Source organism: Oncorhynchus mykiss, chromosome 2 (assembly GCF_013265735.2).
Source record: "Oncorhynchus mykiss isolate Arlee chromosome 2, USDA_OmykA_1.1, whole genome shotgun sequence".
NCBI lineage: Eukaryota > Metazoa > Chordata > Actinopteri > Salmoniformes > Salmonidae > Oncorhynchus > Oncorhynchus mykiss.
The window spans coordinates 14,960,246-14,981,024 of record NC_048566.1 but is presented as its reverse complement, the minus strand read 5'-3'; the positions used below and the strand labels follow the sequence as shown (position 1 = coordinate 14,981,024).

At 47.2% G+C, this 20,779-nt stretch overlaps 3 protein-coding genes across 3 annotated transcripts in view; 2 read left to right on the top strand and 1 right to left on the bottom strand.

Moving 5' to 3' along the window:
* Positions 1-101: 101 nt before the first annotated feature.
* On the bottom strand, positions 102-6,684 carry rnf41l (ring finger protein 41, like). The gene is made up of 8 exons (XM_036938656.1): positions 6,542-6,684; positions 6,293-6,356; positions 4,741-4,944; positions 4,360-4,566; positions 4,014-4,153; positions 1,131-1,293; positions 824-944; positions 102-744 (listed from the first exon to the last, which is right to left on the bottom strand). Exons 4-8 carry the CDS (start codon positions 4,563-4,565, stop codon positions 370-372), a joined length of 1,005 nt encoding a protein of 334 aa, XP_036794551.1. The 5' UTR covers position 4,566; positions 4,741-4,944; positions 6,293-6,356; positions 6,542-6,684; the 3' UTR covers positions 102-369.
* The window catches only part of LOC110507950 (DNA repair and recombination protein RAD54B), a 33,679-nt gene continuing 19,568 nt past the window's right edge, over positions 6,669-20,779 (top strand). The window contains exons 1-3 of the mRNA XM_036938620.1: positions 6,669-6,798; positions 7,325-7,493; positions 9,183-9,378. Of these exons, the coding sequence (XP_036794515.1) occupies positions 7,326-7,493; positions 9,183-9,378 (364 nt within the window). The 5' untranslated portion in view covers positions 6,669-6,798; position 7,325. The remainder of the gene's footprint in view (positions 6,799-7,324; positions 7,494-9,182; positions 9,379-20,779) is intronic.
* On the top strand, positions 12,542-19,646 carry LOC110507959 (fibrinogen silencer-binding protein). Its single transcript, XM_036938649.1, has 2 exons — positions 12,542-14,760; positions 18,243-19,646. Exons 1-2 carry the CDS (start codon positions 14,345-14,347, stop codon positions 18,832-18,834), a joined length of 1,008 nt encoding a protein of 335 aa, XP_036794544.1. The 5' UTR covers positions 12,542-14,344; the 3' UTR covers positions 18,835-19,646.

The following is a 20,779-nucleotide window of genomic DNA, read 5'->3' as shown; positions in this document are numbered from 1 at the left end:
GTTAGTGTTCCTCACTGTGGTATGTTAGTATGGATGGATTGATGGTTGGATTGACAGACGGATTGATGCATGGTGTATATGCAATGTAAGAAATCCATGATGAGCTGTATATAATTCCAATCCATTAGAGTAGATGGAGTAAGACTATTGTACCTTAAGAGGACCAGAGATCAGAGGTGTTTCAGCAGACTTTATTTAGGATCTCAGCAGGCTGGTTTTCACTGAGTTGAAGCAATGTCACAGGTATCTGCCAATCATCAAGGGTGCGTTCAGGGGATGCCACACCAGATAAAAATGTTTTGAGACGGTACTCAGTACTCAGTACAAACCCAGTACTGAACATAACCCAGTAACATTAGGAATGGCCCCTCAGATGACGGTGACCTCTCTGCTCTTGATGCAGTCGAGGGTAAGGCTGCGGGGGCGGGCCTTGCGTGACCCCTCCCCTGGCTGTGGGGAGGTAGGCAGGTATAAGGCTGGAGTAGGCAAAGCCGAGGGTAGTGATTGTGTTAGCCCTGCCCTCAGCAGGCCCCTGGTTGGGTGTTCCACTTGAAGCTGGCTCCTAATTGTCCTGTCTTCTTGATGCAGTCCTCTGATTGGCTCGTCTCTGTTCCGCTGTCCCCTGCATGGCTGCAGGCTCCGGAGCATCTCCAGTAGCTCCCTCTTCTCTAGCTCCGCTTCTGCCAGCTCCTGTCTCCGCAGGCGCTCTGCCCGCACATCACACATCACCCTCGACACCTGGCCCTACACACACACACACACAGGGATGTGTCATAACACACACACATTCCTATAGGTAGTACATATAATAAGTGTGTGTCACCTTGAGGTCTTCCACCTCGCTCTTCAGCATAGACTCTTTCTGCACCATGTGTCTCCTCTGAGAGTCCAGCCTCGACTCCATCTCACGCCTCACCTCCTCCACCTTACCCAACATCTCTGCCCTGCAACACACACAAACACATGCATGTGTCACAATAAATCACAATATCCAATGTATAAAAGCAATGACATGCCCTTGAGGTTCTAAAATATTGTAAATATTGGCACAGCTTTGTCAAGGATTTGTTAGGAACGACACAGATATAACATCCTAATATATCTCAATCCATCACCTCAAACACACAAACCTAAGCAGCTCCAATTCTGTTCGTAGCTCCGCAACACAGTTGTGCTGTGATTGGTCTACAGAGAGGAGGGTGTGGCCACAGCCGCTAGGACACGCCCTGCTGCGGAACTCACACTCTAACAGGTGAGACTCTAGACCCCTCCTCTCCACCTGCACCGGACAACCTGGGGAGGTGGAAAGAGGAGTTAAGAAGAGGGATACAGAAAGTAACAGAAAGACGAAGTTAGAGAGCAACACTTGAGACCTACTGAAAGTCTCACTGTCTTTCTCACCCCCAACCCCTTCCTCTACCCCGCTCCGCCTTCCTCTACCTCACTCCACTTTCCGCTACCCCGCTCCACCTTCATCTACCCCGCTCCGCCTTCCTCTACCTCACTCCACTTTCCTCTACCCCGCTCCGCCTTCCTCTACCCCGCTCCGCCTTCTTCTACCCCGCTCCGCCTTCTTCTACCCCGCTCCGCCTTCTTCTACCCCGCTCCGCCTTCCTCTACCCCGCTCCGCCTTCCTCTACCCCGCTCCGCCTTCCTCTACCCCGCTCCGCCTTCCTCTACCCCGCTCCGCCTTCTTCTACCCCGCTCCGCCTTCCTCTACCCCGCTCCGCCTTCCTCTACCCCGCTCCGCCTTCCTCTACCCCGCTCCGCCTTCCTCTACCCCGCTCCGCCTTCCTCTACTCCGCTCCGCCTTCCTCTATCTCACTCCGCCTTCATCTACCCCGGTCCGCCTTCATCTACCCCGCTCCGCCTTCATCTACCCCGCTACGCCTTCATCTACCCCGCTCCGCCTTCCTCTACACCGCTCCGCCTTCCTCTACCCCGCTCCGCCTTCATCTACCCCGCTCCGCCTTCCTCTACCCCGCTCCGCCTTCCTCTACCCCGCTCCGCCTTCCTCTACCCCGCTCCGCCTTCCTCTACCCCGCTCCGCCTTCCTCTACCCCGCTCCGCCTTCCTCTACCCCGCTCCGCCTTCCTCTACCCCGCTCCGCCTTCCTCTACCCCGCTCTGCCTTCCTCTACCCCGCTCCGCCTTCCTCTACCCCGCTCCGCCTTCCTCTACTCCGCTCCGCCTTCCTCTACTCCGCTCCGCCTTCCTCTACCCCGCTCCGCCTTCCTCTACCTCGCTCCGCCTTCTTCTACCCCGCTCCGCCTTCCTCTACCCCGCTCCGCCTTCCTCTACCCCGCTCCGCCTTCCTCTACCCCGCTCCGCCTTCCTCTACCCCGCTCCGCCTTCCTCTACTCCGCTCCGCCTTCCTCTACCTCACTCCGCCTTCATCTACCCCGGTCCGCCTTCCTCTACCCCGCTTCACCTTCCTCTACCCCGCTTACCTTCCTCTACCCCGCTTACCTACCTCTACCCCGCTCCACCTTCCTCTACCCCGCTCCACCTTCCTCTACCCCGCTCCACCTTCCTCTACCCCGCTCCACCTTCCTCTACCCCGCTCCACCTTCCTCTACCCCGCTCCACCTTCCTCTAACCCGCTCCACCTTCCTCTACCCCGCTCCACCTTCCTCTACCCCGCTCCACCTTCCTCTACCCCGCTCCACCTTCCTCTACCCCGCTCCACCTTCCTCTACCCCGCTCCACCTTCCTCTACCCCGCTCCACCTTCCTCTACCCCGCTCCACCTTCCTCTACCCCGCTCCACCTTCCTCTACCCCACTCCACTGCATGGCACTCAAGCACTCCCCCACTCAGAGATGCAGTAGCAAAAGTTCAAAGGAAGATTGAAGGATGAGAACTTGTGTTTTTAATCATGCAAATGAATGAAACACAATCCAATCCAATACCACACAAATGCCAACACCCTGATACCTACCGCACTGGTAACATATGTAGTCTCCACCTGCCAACACCCTGATACCTACCGCACTGGTAACATATGTAGTCTCCACCTGCCAACACCCTGATACCTACCGCACTGGTAACATATGTAGTCTCCACCTGCCAACACCCTGATACCTACCGCACTGGTAACATATGTAGTCTCCACCTGCCAACACCCTGATACCTACCGCACTGGTAACATATGTAGTCTCCACCTGCCAACACCCTGATACCTACCGCACTGGTAACATATGTAGTCTCCACCTGCCAACACCCTGATACCTACCGCACTGGTAACATATGTAGTCTCCACCTGCCAACACCCTGATACCTACCGCACTGGTAACATATGTAGTCTCCACCTGCCAACACCCTGATACCTACCGCACTGGTAACATATGTAGTCTCCACCTGCCAACACCCTGATACCTACCGCACTGGTAACATATGTAGTCTCCACCTGCCAACAACAAGTCACAGACACGTGAGTGTTCACCCAAACCCCCCCCCCCCATCTGTTGCATTGGCGCTCATCCTCTGGGGGATGTTTCTCATTAAACATGTAGGTGGGATACCTCCCTGAGTAGTTGGATGTTTCCCCAATACAGATCTAGGGTCTTTTATTTGCATTTCACCCATAATCGTAAAGGTTGGGATTTGGTTAAGGTAAGATGATCCTAGATCTGTAGAGCAATTACTACCTGGAGCTAAGGTCATTGTTCATCCCAGCTGGGCTCTGTATGATGTCACCATGACGACTGGTCTACCACCTGCTCCCCTCACACAGGTGGTATATCATTTCTGCTCCGTCTAAACTAAACACACTTCCATGTAGTATACTATACAATTCTCTAATACACTTACACACACACTCTCTCTGTATTGTCATACACTGTAATCAGTGGAGGCTGCTGAGAGGAGGATGGAATGGAGTCAATGAAATGGTATCAACCACAAGGAAACCACATGTTTGTTACCATTCCATTGAATCCATTCCAGGCATTATTATGAGCCGTCCTCCCCTCAGCAGCCTCCACTGACTGTAATACACACAGAGCTGTAGTACCTGTGGAGGAGCAGGATATGAAGGTGAATGGACACTCGTCCTCGTGTGTGTGAAGTGTCTCCAGGCAGCAGACGGCATCACAGCCCTGGCCAGAGTTAACACAACGGATCTGGAGCCTGGACAGGTCATTACGCATGTACCTAACACAGACCAGACCAGACAGTGGTTGTTGGAATAACCATATTATAGTGTGTGTATGTTTCTGTGTGTATGTGTCTGCATGGGTGTTTCTGTGTGTATGTGTCTGCATGGGTGTTTCTGTGTGTATGTGTCTGCATGGGTGTTTCTGTGTGTATGTGTCTGCGTGGGTGTTTCTGTGTGAGTGTTTCTGTGTGAGCGTGTGTACCTGTGCAGTGGTCTCAGAGTGCTGATGTCCAGTGGAAGTCTGTCCTCAGGGCAGGAGTGGTGGTGTATGAGCCAGGAGCTGATGCAGGCGTCGCAGTAGGCATGTTCACAAGGGGCCTGGAGGGGGCGCTCCAACACATCCCGACACACACAGCACAGAAGCCCCTCGTTCACGTACCCCACAAACCTCTCCAGGTCATAACCCATCCTACGGCACACACAGACACACAGATCCATGCAGAGCAAAAACAGCCAGACACCCATACAGCAGCATACAGCAGTGTTAACTTCCTCCTCAATGTTCCTGGTTTTCTCTGTTTTTGAGCCCCTATGACTCTCCATTCTACTGGCATTCTATTTTACAGAATACACTGACCCTTACCTGAGACTGACAGACTCTCCTTCTCTTCCCTCAGTCCTTTCTTCCTCTATGGACCTCTCCTCTCTCCACTTCTTCTCTCTCCTGTCTCTGTAGTTTACCCTAGGTGAGGGTTTCTTCTGGCCCCTCCTCTATTTGCTCTCTCAAGTGCCATGTCTCTGTGGTGAAGTCTCCCTAGCAACAGGGATCCTCTGCCCAGGCAGCCAGCTGCTGGACCGGACCGCAAACAGACAAGAGTTACACACTCACACACACACACACACACACGTTAAGAGCAAGTGATGAAAGGAAGACTAGGCCTACTGTAAGTAATTCTGATGTATCTATTTGTTTTATTCAGACTTTTTGGCGGGATACATCCCTTGGGATGAATCATTATGTTCTACAGGGGGTCCTGATGAAGCAACAAACACATTAAAGGCAGTTCCTTTCAAACAGGAACATGGTGTATCTACAAACATGTTTTCTCCCTCATCCCTTTCCCTCTCTGTCTCTTTGGATGTGGGATTATCATGGATTACGCTCCCCTCTTCTCTGATTGGATTACAAACTCTATGACAACATTCCCACTGCACTCTTACCTCACAGCAGAAATCAAAAAGCAACCCCGAAAGAGTGAGTGAGTGAGAGAGTGAGTGAGTGAGTGAGTGAGTGAGTGAGTGAGTGAGTGAGTGAGTGAGTGAGTGAGGGAGAGAGAGATATTAGCGACACATATTTCCCTCAGATTACACAGACCCACAAAGAATTCTAAAACAAATCCAATTTTGATAAACTCCTAAATCTATTGGGTGAAATACCACAGTGTACCATCACAGCAGCAAGACTTGTGACCTGTTGCCACAAGAAAAGGGCAACCAGTGAAGAACAAACATAATTGTAAATACAACCTGTATTTATGTTTATTTATTTTCCTTTTTATACTTTAACTATTTTCACATCATTACAACACTGTATATTACATTATATGACATTTGAAATGTCTTCATTCTTTTGGAACTTTTGGGAGTGTGATGTTTACTGTTATTTTTTTATTGTTTATTTCACTTTTGTTTATTATCTATTTCACTTGCTTTGGCAATGTAAGCATATTGGTCCCATGCCAATAAAGCCCTTAAATTGAATTTAAATTGAATTGAGAAAGACAAAGAGAGAGAGAGATGTCAACCAAATAGGCAATAAACAAAGATATATCGTAGTTATGATGATGAAATCGCCACCACGTGTCAGCAACACCATAGGATATAAAGCCTAGCTCTCTAGCCTACTACAGCCCACTACTTATACCATGGCCATCGACTATGTGCTTTCAATATGCATTTTTAATATCATGCATTATGATAATATGGAAAATATCAACTCTAGTGTAACTCAATAGCAGTTTATGCATTTCAGTAAAACTTCTGTATTCTGCGATGTTGAATATCAATTCTGCATGCAGCAACCTTCTGACCAGTACCTGCTTTTTGCAATGTGTGGGATTTAGCAGAAATGCTTGCCAGGATGTAATTTATTTGACCATTTATTTGACTTTTATTTTCTAGAGGTGTTTACTTACCACAAACGCTCAGTCCATGACAGATGACTTCTCAATCGGAATCATCATTTAATTCCGCAAACTCCTTCAAATTGACGTGACATTTTATAACACAAATATCCATGCAATCAATATCGATTGGTTTCATAAATGAGTCTGAATGGCCTACTGTAGGGCAGGCAGGCTATTATCGTAAATCGGTGAAATTAACCTTGGAATCAACTGGCGAAAATCAGATTATTTAGATATCAAAATGTACACTCATTTTACCTCTATCGGCACGACACCGGTTGACAGCGGCAGATTGTGTTTCTTATCGCAAGACAACCGAACTAGAGCAAACGCCACCGTTTGGGGGCGCGGGAGTAGAAAACGAGTGCACTCAATAACACTGGACTCCGCCCTCTACGTAACACGTAGCCAATAGCAGTTTACGCCACTTTAGCGGGAGAATTCCTCTCTGAAGAGTTGTGTATCATTGTTTTCTTGTAACTAACTGTAAAGCAGAGGCTTGTTTGACTAAACAGGTATGTATGAAACACACATTTATGCCTTGTGTTATCTTTCCAACATATTGTCACAAGCTAGTTGGTTGTTATAGACGATGAGATGAAAATGTTGAAGTGTTCAAGGTAGCTCAACTAATTTGGGCTATCTAGCTACACTAACGTTAGCTAACAGTTAACGTAATGTATCTATCTGAACCAACAATGACGTGTATAAACTCATCATTGGTATAAACCCATACATTTCATTGATCTGAACTAACTATTCAAGGGCCATGTACACTGAATGGAAGTAATATATAGCTACGTTATGTAAATCTGTTATTTAACTAGCTGCCTTTTACTAATCAGCTGCTTACTAGAACATTGATTAGCTAGTTAGCTAGCTGAATAAGGTGTTACAGTAGGGAACAAAAGCCTGCATACCCAGGACCACTAGTACTTGTTCTCCAGGGGGCTCAGAGTTGGCCACCCCTACCCATAAGCCCTCTTCTAGATGTGAAATGATTAAATCAAATGTTACTAACACCCCCTCACTCACAAACAGGATGCGTCGCTCAGGGGCCCCCAGCCAGGTCTTTGGTAACATGGCGAAGAAGCCCCGATTCGTCCCTCCTGGAGCCTCACTGGCTGGTCGTCCTGATCCCCCTGTGGGTACTCTGCTTGAACCGGAGCCTCTGGCCCCTAAACTCTCCACGGGGAACGTGCTCTACAAGGTGAACACACGGTCCACTTCACTTTCATCCTTAGCCACAAATGTGACCCCTATTACTATTGTAGTAATTAAGGAACTAAGCATAGGAGTCATATTGTAGCTACTTCTCTCTCTAGCCGATGTGAGTAAGACCTTTAACAAATTAACATTCACAAGGCCGCAGGGCCAGACAGATTACCAGGACGCGTACTCAGAGCATGCACTGACCAGCTGGGAAGTCAACTGACATTTTCAACCTCTTCCTGACCCAGTCTGTAATGCCTACATGTTTCAAGCAGATCACCATAGACCATGTGCCCAAGAACTCCAAGGTAACCTGTCTAAATGACTATCGCCATGTAGCATCTGTAGTCATGAAATGCTATGAAAGGCTGGTCATGGCTCACATCAATACCATCATCCCAGACACCCTGGATCCACTCCAGTTCGCATACCTCCCCAACAGATCCACAGATGACACAATCTGTATTGTACTCCACACTGCCCTTACCCACTTGGACAAAAGGAACACCTACGTGAGAAGGCTGTTCATTGACTACATCTCAGCGTTTAACAACATAGTGCCCTCCATGGTCATCACTAAGGTAAGGACCCTGGGACTGAACATCTCCCTCTGCAACTGGATCCTGGACTTCCAGTCAGGGTGCCCCCAGGTGGTGAGGGTAGGCAACAACATCCGCCATGCTCACCCTCAATATGGGGGCCCCTCAGGGGTGCGTGCTTAGTCCACTTCTGTACTCCCTGTTCACCCGCGACTGTGGGTGCGCACGACTCCAACACCATTAAGTTTGCTGACGACATAACGGTGATAGGCCTGATCACCGACAACAATGAGACATCCTATAGGGAGGAGGTCAGAGTCAACAACCTCTCCCTCAATGTCAGCAAGACAAAGGAGCTGATGGTAGACAACAGGAAACGGAGGGCCGAGCACACCCACATTCATATCGACAGGGCTGTAGTGGAGGGGCTGCATCACCACTTGGTATGGCAACTGCTTGGCATCCGACCGCATGGCACTACAGAGGGTAGTGCGTACGACCCAGTACATCACTGGGGCCAAGCTCCCTGCCATCAAGGACCTCTATGCCAAGCCAGAGGAAGGCCTGAAAAATATTCAGACTCCAGCCACCCAAATCATCGACTGTTCTCTCTGCTACTGTACGGCAAGCACTACCAATGCACCAACAGGACCCTGAATAGCTTCTAGCCCCAAGCCATAAGACTGCTAAATAGTTAGTTTAAAAAAACAATTCAATGGTTTACATTTACATTGTAGTCATTTAGTAGAAACTCTTATCCAGAGCTACTTAGTTAGTGCATCCATCTTAAGATAGCTAGGTGGAACAACCACACATCTCAGTCATAGTAAGTACATTTTTCCTGAAAGTAGCTATCAGCAAAGTCAGAGCTAGTAAGGGGGTGTTAGTTAACGAAATAATTTTTTTGGTCAACTTCTCGTTACTCATTGTGTATCTATTTTATTATTACGTGTTTTTTATTTATTATTTATTTCTCTGTGTGAAGTAAGTAAGCATTTCACTGTTAGTCCAGACCTGTTGTTTACGAAGCATATGACAAATAACATTTTGAATTGATTTGACTTCATCCAAGACTGTGTAAAGGGTTTCACTCATACTGCAACATGTGGACCTTCTCAGACCTATCTAACAGTTCTCCTTCCTTGCAGATCCAGAGGAGCCTCTCAGCCCCTGCACCGCCCCTTGCCCTGCCTGTGAAGGCCTTCAGCCTGGCTAAGAGCAGCCCCCAAGCCCCAGGCTTGTCCAGAGCTCTAGCCAGGGTGCTAGGTGCAGCAGACAGTAAGAAGAACGAGCTAGAGCCTGAAGACCCTTCCTTTACAGAGGAGAACACTGGAGACCCAGCTGGTGAGTCAGACATGGGAGGTGGGGTGGGTTGTGGTGGTGGCACAGTAAACGTTGCCATTGAAACCAGGTATTCCTGGTGTAGATCTAATGCATTTAAATGTGGAGCAGTACTTCTGGTAAGCTTTGGATTTACTCTCTATGTCAAAAGCAGAAATCCTGGTGATGAAAATCACAGATTTATAAAGCAACAAAGTTACTACAAACCAACGATGATGGTAAGAATAGTCAGGAACATTTTGTGTGCCATAAGAAATGCAGTATATTAACTATGTAGCATATATTGTTTACATTTCACTGCTGATATTCTGAAACATTGTTTGAAAGATGCTGGGATTTTGTATAGGTTAACGTATTTTGCCTCATAAAATAGGGATATTTTTTTATTTAAGCAGGCAAGTCAATTAAGAACATACAGTGCCTTCAGAAAGTATTCAGACCCCTTGACTTTTTCCGCACTTTGTTACGTTACAGCCTTATTCTAAAATTGATTAAATAAAAACAAATCCTCAGCCCACCCCATAATGACAAACCGAAAACAGGTTTTTCAAACATTTTCTAAATTTATACAAAATTTAAAACCGATACCTTATTTACATAAGTATTCAGACCTTTGCTATGAGATTCGAAATTGAGCTCAGGTGCATCCTGTTTCCATTGAGCATCCTTGAGATGTTTCTACAACTTGGAGTCCACCTGTGGTAAATTCAGTTGTTTGGACATGATTTAGAAAGGCACACACCTGTCTATGTAAGGTCTCACAGTCAAAGGAATTGTCCGTAGAGCTCCGAGACAGGATTGTGTCGAGGCACAGATCTAGAGAAAGGGTACCAAAACATTTCTGGAGCATCGAAGGTCTCCAAGTACACAGTGGCCTCCATCATTCTTAAATGGAAGAAGTTTGGACTCTTCCTAGAGCTGGCCACCCGGCTAAACTGAGCAATCGGAGGAGAAGGGCCTTGGTCAAGGAGGTGACCAAGAACCCAAAGGTTACTCTGACAAAAGGCCAGTGTTCCTCTGTGGAGATGGGAGAACCTTCCAGAGGGACAACAATCTTTCAGGCCGTTATGGTAGCCGGAAGCCATTCCTCAGTAAAAGGCACATGACAGCCCGTTTGAGGTTTGCCAAAAGGCACCTAGAGATTCTCAGACCATGAGAAACAAGATTCTCTGATCTGATGAAACCAAAATGTAACTCTTTGGCCTGAATGCCAAGTGTCACGTCTGGAAGATACCTGGCACCATCTCCAGTGAAGCATTATGGTGGCAGCATCATGCTGTGGGGATGTTTTTCAACGGCAGGGACTGGGAGACTAGTCAGGATCGAGGCAAAGGTGAACGGAGCAAAGTACAGAGGTCCTTGTTGAAAACCTGCTCCAGAGCTCTCAGGATGTCAGACTGGGGTGAAGGTTCACCTTCCAACAGGACAACGACCCTAAGCACAAAGCCAAGACAACGCAGCAGTGACTTTGGGACAAGTATCTGAATGTCCTTGAGTGGCCCAGCCAGAGCCCGGACTTGAACCTGATTGAACATCTCTGGAGAGACTTGAAAATAACTGTGCAGCAACGTTCCCCATCTAACCTGACAGAGCTTGAGAGGATCTGCAGAGAAAAAATACAGGTGTGCCAAGCTTGTAGCGTCATACCCTAGAAGACTTGAGGCTGTAATCGCTGCCAAAGGTGCTTCAACAAAGTACTGAGTCAAGGGTCTGAATACTTATGTAAATGTATTATTTCAGTAAAATAAATATCTAAATGAGCAAACATTTCTAAAAACCTGTTTTTGCTGTCATTATGGGGTATTGTGTGTAGATTGATGAGGAGAAAAAAAGTGATTTAATCAATTTGACATTAAGGCTGTAACCTAACAAAATGTGGAAAAAGTCAAGGGGTCTGAATACTTTCTGAAGGCACGGTATACTTATTTACAATGACGGCTTAGCAAGAGGCAAAAAGGCTAAACTTTCCAGTTTGAGTGTGTGTTGCAGCTTGTTCCAGTCGCTAGCTGCAGCGAACTGAAAAGAGCAGCGACCCAGGGATGTGTGTGCTTTGGGGACCGTTAACAGAATGTGACTGGCAGAATGGGTGTTATTTGTATTGTTTTATTTAACCTTTTATTTAACTGGTCAGTTAAGAACAAATTCATATTTTACAATGATGGCCTACCCCGGACAAACCCTCCCCTAACCCGGACGACACTGGACCAATTTGTGCGCCGCCCTATGGGATTCCTGATCACGGTCAGTTGTGATACAGCCTGGGATCGAACCAGGCTCTGTAGTGGCGCCTCTAGCACTGAGATGCAGTACCTTAGACCGCTGCACCACTCGGTAGGGTTGCAGTGGGTATCTCAGATGGGGCAAGTGATGGCTAAGAGGGTTTTATAAATAAGCATCAACCAGTGGGCCTTGCACTGGATATACAGAGACTGCCAGTTTACAGAGTACCGTGATGTGTCCTATAAGGAGCATTGTTGGCAAATCTGAAGGCCGACTGGTAAAGAACATCTAGCTGCTCGAGAGTACCTTTACCTGCCGATCTATACATTTCACCTCCGTAATTTAGCATGGGTAGGATGGTCATCTGAATCAGGGTTAGTTTGGCAGCTGGGTGAAAGATGAGTGATTACGATAGAGGAAACCAAGTCTAGATTTAACCTTTGGGTTATTTCCAATGTGGTCCTTGATGTAAAAGACAGGAAAAGATGCGACCTCCGACAAGACATCAAACATGCAAAAGGACAATATAGGAGGACGGTGGAATCCTATTGCATCGGCTCCGACGCTCGTCATATTTGGCAGGGCTTGCACACGATAACGGATTACCTTGGGAAACAGCCATGAGTTGCCTAGCGATGCAGAACTCCCAAACGAGCTCCATGCCTTCCGTGAAAGCCCCTGTTTTTCCAGATGACTGAGCTCTCGCTCTCCGTAGCCGATGTGAGTAAAATGTTTAAACAGGTTCACAATCACAAGGCCGGAATACCAGAGCGTGTTCATCAAAGCATGCGCTGACCAGCTGGCAAGTGTCTTAACAGAAATGTTCAATCTCTCCTTGTCCCAGACTGGAATGTCAACACGTTTCAAGCTGACCACCATTGTCCCTGTTTCTGAGATCTCCAAGGTAACCTGCCTAAATGACTGTAGTCTTGTGGCACTCACATCTGTAATTATGAAGTCCTTGGCTGGTCATGACACACATCAACACCATCATCACAGACACCCTAAACCCACTCCAATTCACATACCATCCCAACAGATCCACAGATGATGCAATCTTGCACTTCACACTACCCTCTTCCACCTGGAGGGGAAATAACTGACAATGCTGTTCATAGACTACAGCTCAGTGTTCAACACCATAGTCCCCCTCCAAGCTCCTCACCAAGCTAGGGACCCTGGGACTGAACCCTGGGACGGGACCCTGGGACGGGACCCTGGGACTGAACCCTGGGACTGAACCCTGGGACTGAACCCCTCCCTCTGCAACTTAACCACAAAGCACTACAGAGGTTGGTGCGGCAACCCAGTGCATCACTGGGGCCATGCTCCCTACCATCCAGGACCTCTATATCAGAGGAAGGCCTGAAAAATTGCCAAAGACTCCAGCCACCCTAACTATAGACTGTTTACTCTGCTACCGTCTGGCAAACGGTATTGGAGCACCAGCTCTCAGACCCACAGGCTCAGTTAAAAAGCTGTTCATTTTTGTCAGCCTGATTTAGGCCTTAGCCGATTTTCGTTGGTGTATTTTAGTTTTGACTACAAATTAAATTATTTTTTATTTGCAAACCCTCACGTGTGCCTGGACTGGAGAATATTTTATGCCACTTAACACCTATTTGTGGTTATAATTTTTCCTTGAAACCAAGATCATGTATATGCTGCTTTAGAAATGCAGCAAACCGATATCGCCTTTCAAAGGTGAGCGACATTTAGTCTATCCATTTAGGACTGGCAGGGATTTATTTGATGCTCTGGCTTGGGCTTCAGTGAAACAAACACACACTGAATGAAGCCTAGCCAACTGTAACAAGCCTATGTTTTAATGACAGCAGGTCCAGCATTATGCAAATGAGCGTGGGTAGTGCAGCGGCAGCGCGAGGCAGATTAGAGCTGTGCCTGGGATCAGTGAGCACACGCGCTCTATCCCCCTCCCTCTCAGAGCAACTAGTGCCTCTGTCTGTCTCTCCTTTCTCCGCTTTTCCTCTCTCTTTAGCTTTTCACTAGTTTTTCCCTCATTCTGTTGTTCCCGTCGGCGGATGATTCGTGTGTTTCTCTTTGAGAAGCAGCTCTGATTTTCCTTTGTGTAAAATAATCGCGCATTCGCACGGACTCGCGCTGCGCGCACACCGCTCCGGTTAAACCAGCGCCGTTTCCTCTTTTCTAGTTAAACGGAAATAAGAATAAAGAAAATGCATCATTACAATTTCATCGGTATTTCCCCATGTAAGCACACACACTCCCCCCGTATGTTAGTATTTGGTGTATAGCACTTAGAACGAGCGCTGGTTTGAGGTTTAGAGAGACCGGGCTGTAAGTAGGTCGGGCTGGGTTTAAGCGGCTTTAGCCTGCGTCAGCCTAAGCTGGGAGGAATTCACCCAAAGCCCTCCGCGGTAGGCGGGGGCCTAAACGAGGCTGGCCTAGTTAAGCCTGATTCTTATTGTTGCCCGTGTGTGTTGTGTAACACAGAGCAGAGAAGACCTCGGATGAGAGAGAGTACATGCGTTAGACAGACTGTTTGATTGAGAATCCATGAAGGGGGAGAAAGAAGAGGGACAAGGAAGAGAGTGAGTGAGAGTTAAACCAGTATTAGCCTGAGCCTCATCACAGAACAGAAAGAAAAGGGAGGTAGAGAACCAGACCAAATCTCAAAAGAAAGAGGAATATAAGCGAGATATTGTGTTGAGTTAGTGCTGGTGTCTAGGCCTGGCTCGGTCCATTCTGGTTCCCTGGGCTATGTTCTAAGATGGCGTCTGGGTCCGTCTACATGTCGTCCAGTATGGTGGGTAAGGCTCGCTCCTCCAACTTCACCCTGTCTGAGAAACTGGACCTGCTGAAGCTGGTCCGCCCACACATTCTCATCCTGGAGGAGCACACCAACAAGCACGCTGTCATCGTGGACAAGAACAAATGCTGGGACACAGTGTCTGATCAGTACAACGTCCTGGGGGGGGACAGGCCCCCCCGCACTGCCCAGGGCCTACGCACCCTCTACAAGAGGCTGAAGGAGTCAGCCAAACAGGAAGTGATGCAACGGAGACACGCCCAGCCAGAGTACAGAGGAAGTATATCTGAACCAACCAGGAGAGTGATGGAGATGATACCTCACCTTTTCCATCATGGCGCTATCCACCATGATAAAGACCCAGCGACGATGCACAGGTGAGACACACACACACAGGCTGCTCTGTACAGCTCTCAGAGAGGTGAGGGGCTGCTATACTAGTAATTAGAGGGGAGGGGCTGCTCTGTAGAGCTCTACTAGTAACTAGAGGAGAGGGGAGGGGCTGCTCTGTAGAGCTCTACTAGTAACTAGAGGAGAGGGGAGGGGCTGCTCTGTAGAGCTCTACTAGTAATTAGAGGGGAGGGGAGGGGTTTCTCTGTAGAGCTCTACTAGTAACTAGAGGAGAGGGGAGGGGCTGTTCTACTAGAGAGGGGAGGGGCTGCTCTGTAGAGCTCTACTAGTAACTAGAGGGGAGGGGATGCTCTACTAGTAACTAGAGGGGAGGGGAGGGGCTGCTCTGTAGAGCTCTACTAGTAACTAGAGGAGAGGGGAGGGGCTGCTCTGTAGAGCTCTACTAGTAATTAGAGGGGAGGGGAGGGGTTTCTCTGTAGAGCTCTACTAGTAACTAGAGGAGAGGGGCTGCTCTGTAGAGCTCTACTAGTAACGAGAGGGGAGGGGCTGCTCTGTAGAGCTCTACTAGAGAGGGGAGGGGCTGCTCTGTAGAGCTCTACTAGTAACTAGAGAGGGGAGGGGCTGCTCTGTGGAGCTCTACTAGTAACTAGAGGGGAGGAGCTGCTCTGTAGAGCTCTACTAGTAACGAGAGGGGAGGGGCTGCTCTGTAGAGCTCTACTAGTAACGGGAGGGGCTGCTCTGTAGAGCTCTACTAGTAACTAGTGGGAAGGGGAGGGCTGCTCTACTAGAGAGGGGAGGGGTTGCTTTGTAGAGCTCTACTAGTAACTAGAGGAGAGGCGCTGCTCTGTAGATTTCTACTAGGGAGGAGCTGCTCTGTAGAGCTCTACTAGTAATTATAGGGGAGGGGCTTCTCTGTAGAACTCTACTAGGGAGTGGCTGCTCTGTAGAACTGAACACAGAGCTAACCTCAATCAGTTTACACATGCACACATACACACTCCTCATGCTCACACTCTTGACCTCAGAACAGCCTCAATTCGTCAGGGCATGGACTCTACAAGGTGTTCCACAGGGATTATGGACCATAGTTGTCTGGTTGACTGGATGTCCTTTGGGTGGTGGACCATTATTGATACAAACTGTTGAGTGTGAAAAACCCAGCAGCATTGCAGTTCTTGACACGTACAGGTGCATCTGGCACCTACTACCATACCCTGTTTAAAGGTTCTTACATTTTATGTCTTGCCCATTCATCCTCTGAATGGCACACATTCTCAATTGTCTCAAGGCTTAAAATCCCCCTTTAACCTGTCTCCTCCCTTTCATCTACACTGATTTCAGGCAGATTTAAAAAATGACATCAATAAGGGATCATAGTTTTCATCTAGATTCACCTGGTAAGTCTGTCATGGAAAGAGCATTTGTTCTTAATGTTTTGTACACTCAGTGTATCATTTATATGATAGTTCCAGTTTTAAGTAAGACAACAAACAAAATGTGCGTTTACAGCACCTTACACGTCACGTTTACAGCACCTTACACGTCACGTTTACAGCACCTTACACGTCACGTTTACAGCACCTTACACGTCGCGTTTACAGCACCTTACACGTCATGTTTACAGCACCTTACACGTCACGTTTACAGCACCTTACACGTCACGTTTACAGCACCTTACACGTCACGTTTACAGCACCTTACACGTCATGTTTACAGCACCTTACACGTCATGTTTACAGCACCTTACACGTCATGTTTACAGCACCTTACACGTCATGTTTACAGCACCTTACACGTCACGTTTACAGCACCTTACACGTCACGTTTACAGCACCTTACACGTCACGTTTACAGCACCTTATACGTCATGTTTACAGCACCTTACACGTCATGTTTACAGCACCTTACACGTCACGTTTACAGCACCTTACACGTCACGTTTACAGCACCTTACACGTCATGTTTACAGCACCTTATACGTCATGTTTACAGCACCTTACACGTCACGTTTACAGCACCTTACACGTCACGTTTACAGCACCTTACACGTCACGTTTACAGCACCTTATACGTCATGTTTACAGCACCTTATACGTCACGTTTACAGCACCTTACACGTCAGGTTTACAGCACCTTACACGTCGCGTTTACAGCACCTTACACGTCGCGTTTACAGCACCTTACACGTCGCGTTTACAGCACCTTACACGTCGCGTTTACAGCACCTTACACGTCACGTTTACAGCACCTTACACGTCACGTTTACAGCACCTTACACGTCGCGTTTACAGCACCTTACACGTCGCGTTTACAGCACCTTACACGTCGCGTTTACAGCACCTTACACGTCGCGTTTACAGCACCTTACACGTCGCGTTTACAGCACCTTACACGTCGCGTTTACAGCACCTTACACGTCGCGTTTACAGCACCTTACACGTCGCGTTTACAGCACCTTACACGTCGCGTTTACAGCACCTTACACGTCGCGTTTACAGCACCTTACACGTCGCGTTTACAGCACCTTACACGTCACGTTTACAGCACCTTACACGTCACGTTTACAGCACCTTACACGTCACGTTTACAGCACCTTACACGTCACGTTTACAGCACCTTACACGTCACGTTTACAGCACCTTACACGTCACGTTTACAGCACCTTACACGTCACGTTTACAGCACCTTACTCGTCGCGTTTACAGCACCTTACACGTCGCGTTTACAGCACCTTACACGTCATGTTTACAGCACCTTACACCCCATTCACTCTGTCCAGTTCAAAATATATTTGAGTTGTGGAGATGAGTCTATCAAACCCGCTTTTCAAGAGGCAGAAAGTCAACAATCTGGTCAATTCTCATTTGAAACGTAGGAGAGGTGTTAGCCCACAGTAGGAGAATGCATTCTTTAGCAAAGTATGAGATGGTCATGAAAAGGGTTTTAAGAAGAATGTTTTTGACCATCCCGAAGACCGGTTGTGTTTCTACACAGCCGGTCTTCTACACCTGCATTTCTTGTTGTTTGGGGTTTTAGGCTGGGTTTCTGTACAGCACTTTGTGACATCGGCTGATGTAAAAAGGGCTTGATAAATACATTTGATTGATTGAATACTCTCAATACCCCCACCTAGTGCCACTTATACATGTATGGCTGTAGTAATAAAGCTGTATTCTATTCCATATTCTCTCTGTAGGGTGATGTATAATGAGACAGTAATAAATATGTATTATTCTGTTTATCTGCAGGGTGATGTATAATGAGACAGTAATAAATATGTATTATTCTGTTAATCTGCAGGGTGATGTATAATGAGACAGTAATAAAGATGTATTTTTCTGTTAATCTGCAGGGTGATGTATAATGAGACAGTAATAAATATGTATTATTCTGTTTATCTGCAGGGTGATGTATAATGAGACAGTAATAAAGATGTATTTTTCTGTTAATCTGCAGGGTGATGTATAATGAGACAGTAATAAAGCTGTATTATTCTGTTTATCTGCAGGGTGATGTATAAGCATGACTCTCCCATGGAGCAACCTGGCAGCAGCTCCTCCCTCCCAGACTACCCATCAAACCCCGTCACCCACCACCTGGACCAGGATGTGGTCAGGCTGGACCAGGATGTGGTCAGGCTGGACCAGGATGTGGTCAGGCTGGACCAGGACGTGGACGTGAAGCCTCCGCCAGACCTGACCATCCTCTCCACGCGTGTGGGGGTGGTGCTAGGAGGAGAGGGGGCAGAGGAGGAAGATGAGGACTTGGGCAGTGTCCATGGTTATGACGGCTCCCTCTCTCCCTGCCCATCCTCTGTCGTCCTGCCCCTCTCCACCTCACCCGTTCCACTGCAACGTGACCTTTACCTTCATGACCACTACCCCCGCCGTGACCCTGACAGGCTCCGTCCCCTTCAGCTGGCCAAGGAGGAGCACGAGCAGGTCATGACCAATCACAGAAAGATGGGCGTATACCTGGAGGAGAAGAGGGAGGGGCTAAAGAGGAAGCAGGAACTGGAGGAGGAGCTTCTGAGAGCAAAAATCAAAGTAGAGAAACTGAGGGCAGCCAGGCTGAGACATGGACTTCCACTGCCCCTATAACTAACACACCCATGGCCTGACTGGGCTGACCATATGGAACTCAGGAGGATGCTCTGAACTGTTTCTATGTCTGTGTTTAGTGTGTGGAAGAGGGGTTTGGCCTGAGAAATCATGTTTGTGTGATGAACAGTGAGTTTGAGGGAGGATTTCAAGGTCCAATGCAGCCTTCTCAATCTCAAATCATTTCTGGGTAACAATGAATTACATTACTGTGATTGTTTTCTATTAAAATGCTCAAAAAGAGACAAAAATAGATTTTTAGCAAAGTTCAATTTCTCAAGTAAGAATTTTGCTAGGATTGTCTGCGAGTGGTCTGAGTGGGGAGGGGAAAATTGATAACAAACTATTATTGGCTGAACGGTTTTCAACTCTCTTTCTTATTGGTCTATTAACACATTTATGGTGATGTCACCAGGCAGGCCAAAACTCCATCCCACCAAAATAGGCTGACATTTCAGCCGATCTTTTCTAACAAGCTAAAAAGGCATTATCATAGTTTTCACCATTTCACATTATTCCAATCTCATAGTGTGGAAATATACAGTACCAGTCAGAAGTTTAGACACATCTACTAATTCAATTGTACTATTTTCTACATTGTAGAATAATAGTGAAGACATCAAAACTATGAAATAACACATTGATTTTTTTTTAAACAAACACATATTGCACTAAAAAAGTGTTCGACAAATCTAAATATATTTTATATTCTTCGAAGTAGCCACCCTTTTGTCTTGATGACAGCTTTGCACACTCTTGGCATTCTCTCAAACAGCTTCATGAGGAATGCTTTTCCAACAGTCTTGAAGGAGTTCCCACAAATGCTGACTACTTGTTGGCTGCTTTTCCTCCACTCTGAAGTCCAACTCATCCCAAACCATCTCAATTGGGTTGAGGTCGGGTGATTGTGGAGGCCAGGTCAGCTGATGCTGCACCATCTCTCTCCTTGGTCAAATAGCCCTTACACAGCCTGGAAGTGTGTTTTAGGTCATTGTCCTGTTGAAATACTAATGATAGTCCCACTAAGCGCAAACCAGATGGGATGGCGTATCGCTGCAGAATGCTGTGGTAACTATGCTGGTTAAGTGTGCCTTAAATTCTAAATTAATCACAGATAGTGTCATGAGCAAAGCACCATCACACCTCCTCCTCCATGCTTCACGGTGGAAACCACACATGCGGAGATCATCCATTCACCTACTCTGCGTCTCACAAAGACATGGCGGTTGGAACCAAAAATCTCAAAATTGGACTCATCAGAGCAAAGAACAGATTTCCACCAGTCTAATGTCCATTTCCCGTGGTTCTTGGCCCAAAAAAGTATCTTCTTATTGGTGTCCTTTAGTAGTGTTTTTTTTGCAGCAATTAGACCATGAAGGCCTGATTCAAGCAGTCTCCTCTGAACAGTTGATATTGAGATGTGTCTGTTACTTGAACTCTGTGAAGCACTTATTTGGGCTGCATTTTCTGAGGCTGGTAACTCTAATGAACTTATCCTCTGCAGCAGAGGTAACTCTGGGTCTTCATTTCCTGTGGCAGTCTTAATGGGAGCCAGTTTCATCATAGCGCTTGATGGTTTTTTGCGACTCCACTTGAAGAAACTTTCAAAGTTCTTAATGTTCCCTATTGACTGACCTTCATGTCTTAAAGTAATGATGGACTGTCGTTTCTCTTTGCTTATTTGAGCTGTTCTTGCCATAATATGGACTTGGTCTTTTACCAAATAGGGATATCTTCTGTATACCACCCCAACCTTGTCACAACACAACTGATTGCCTCAAACACAATAAGAAGGAGCTAATTGTTTTAACAAGGCACACCTGTTAATGGGAATGCTTTCCAGGTGACTACCTCATGAAGCTGGTTGAGAGAATGCCAAGTGTGTGCGAAGCTGTCATCAAGGCAAAAGGTGGCTATGTTTTAAGAATCTAAAGTATATTTAGAT

Excerpts from the sequence above, each read along its gene's own strand:
- rnf41l (XM_036938656.1), bottom strand. The coding sequence starts at position 4,565 with ATGGGTTATGACCTGGAGAGGTTTGTGGGGTACGTGAACGAGGGGCTT. Across the intron at positions 1,294-4,013 it reads CATATCCTGCTCCTCCACAG|GTTGTCCGGTGCAGGTGGAG; the intron begins GTACTACAGCTC and ends CCACCTCCCCAG. Across the intron at positions 745-823 it reads GCGAGGTGGAAGACCTCAAG|GGCCAGGTGTCGAGGGTGAT; the intron begins GTGACACACACT and ends GTGTGTGTGTAG.
- LOC110507959 (XM_036938649.1), top strand. The coding sequence starts at position 14,345 with ATGGCGTCTGGGTCCGTCTACATGTCGTCCAGTATGGTGGGTAAGGCT. Across the intron at positions 14,761-18,242 it reads GACCCAGCGACGATGCACAG|GGTGATGTATAAGCATGACT; the intron begins GTGAGACACACA and ends GTTTATCTGCAG.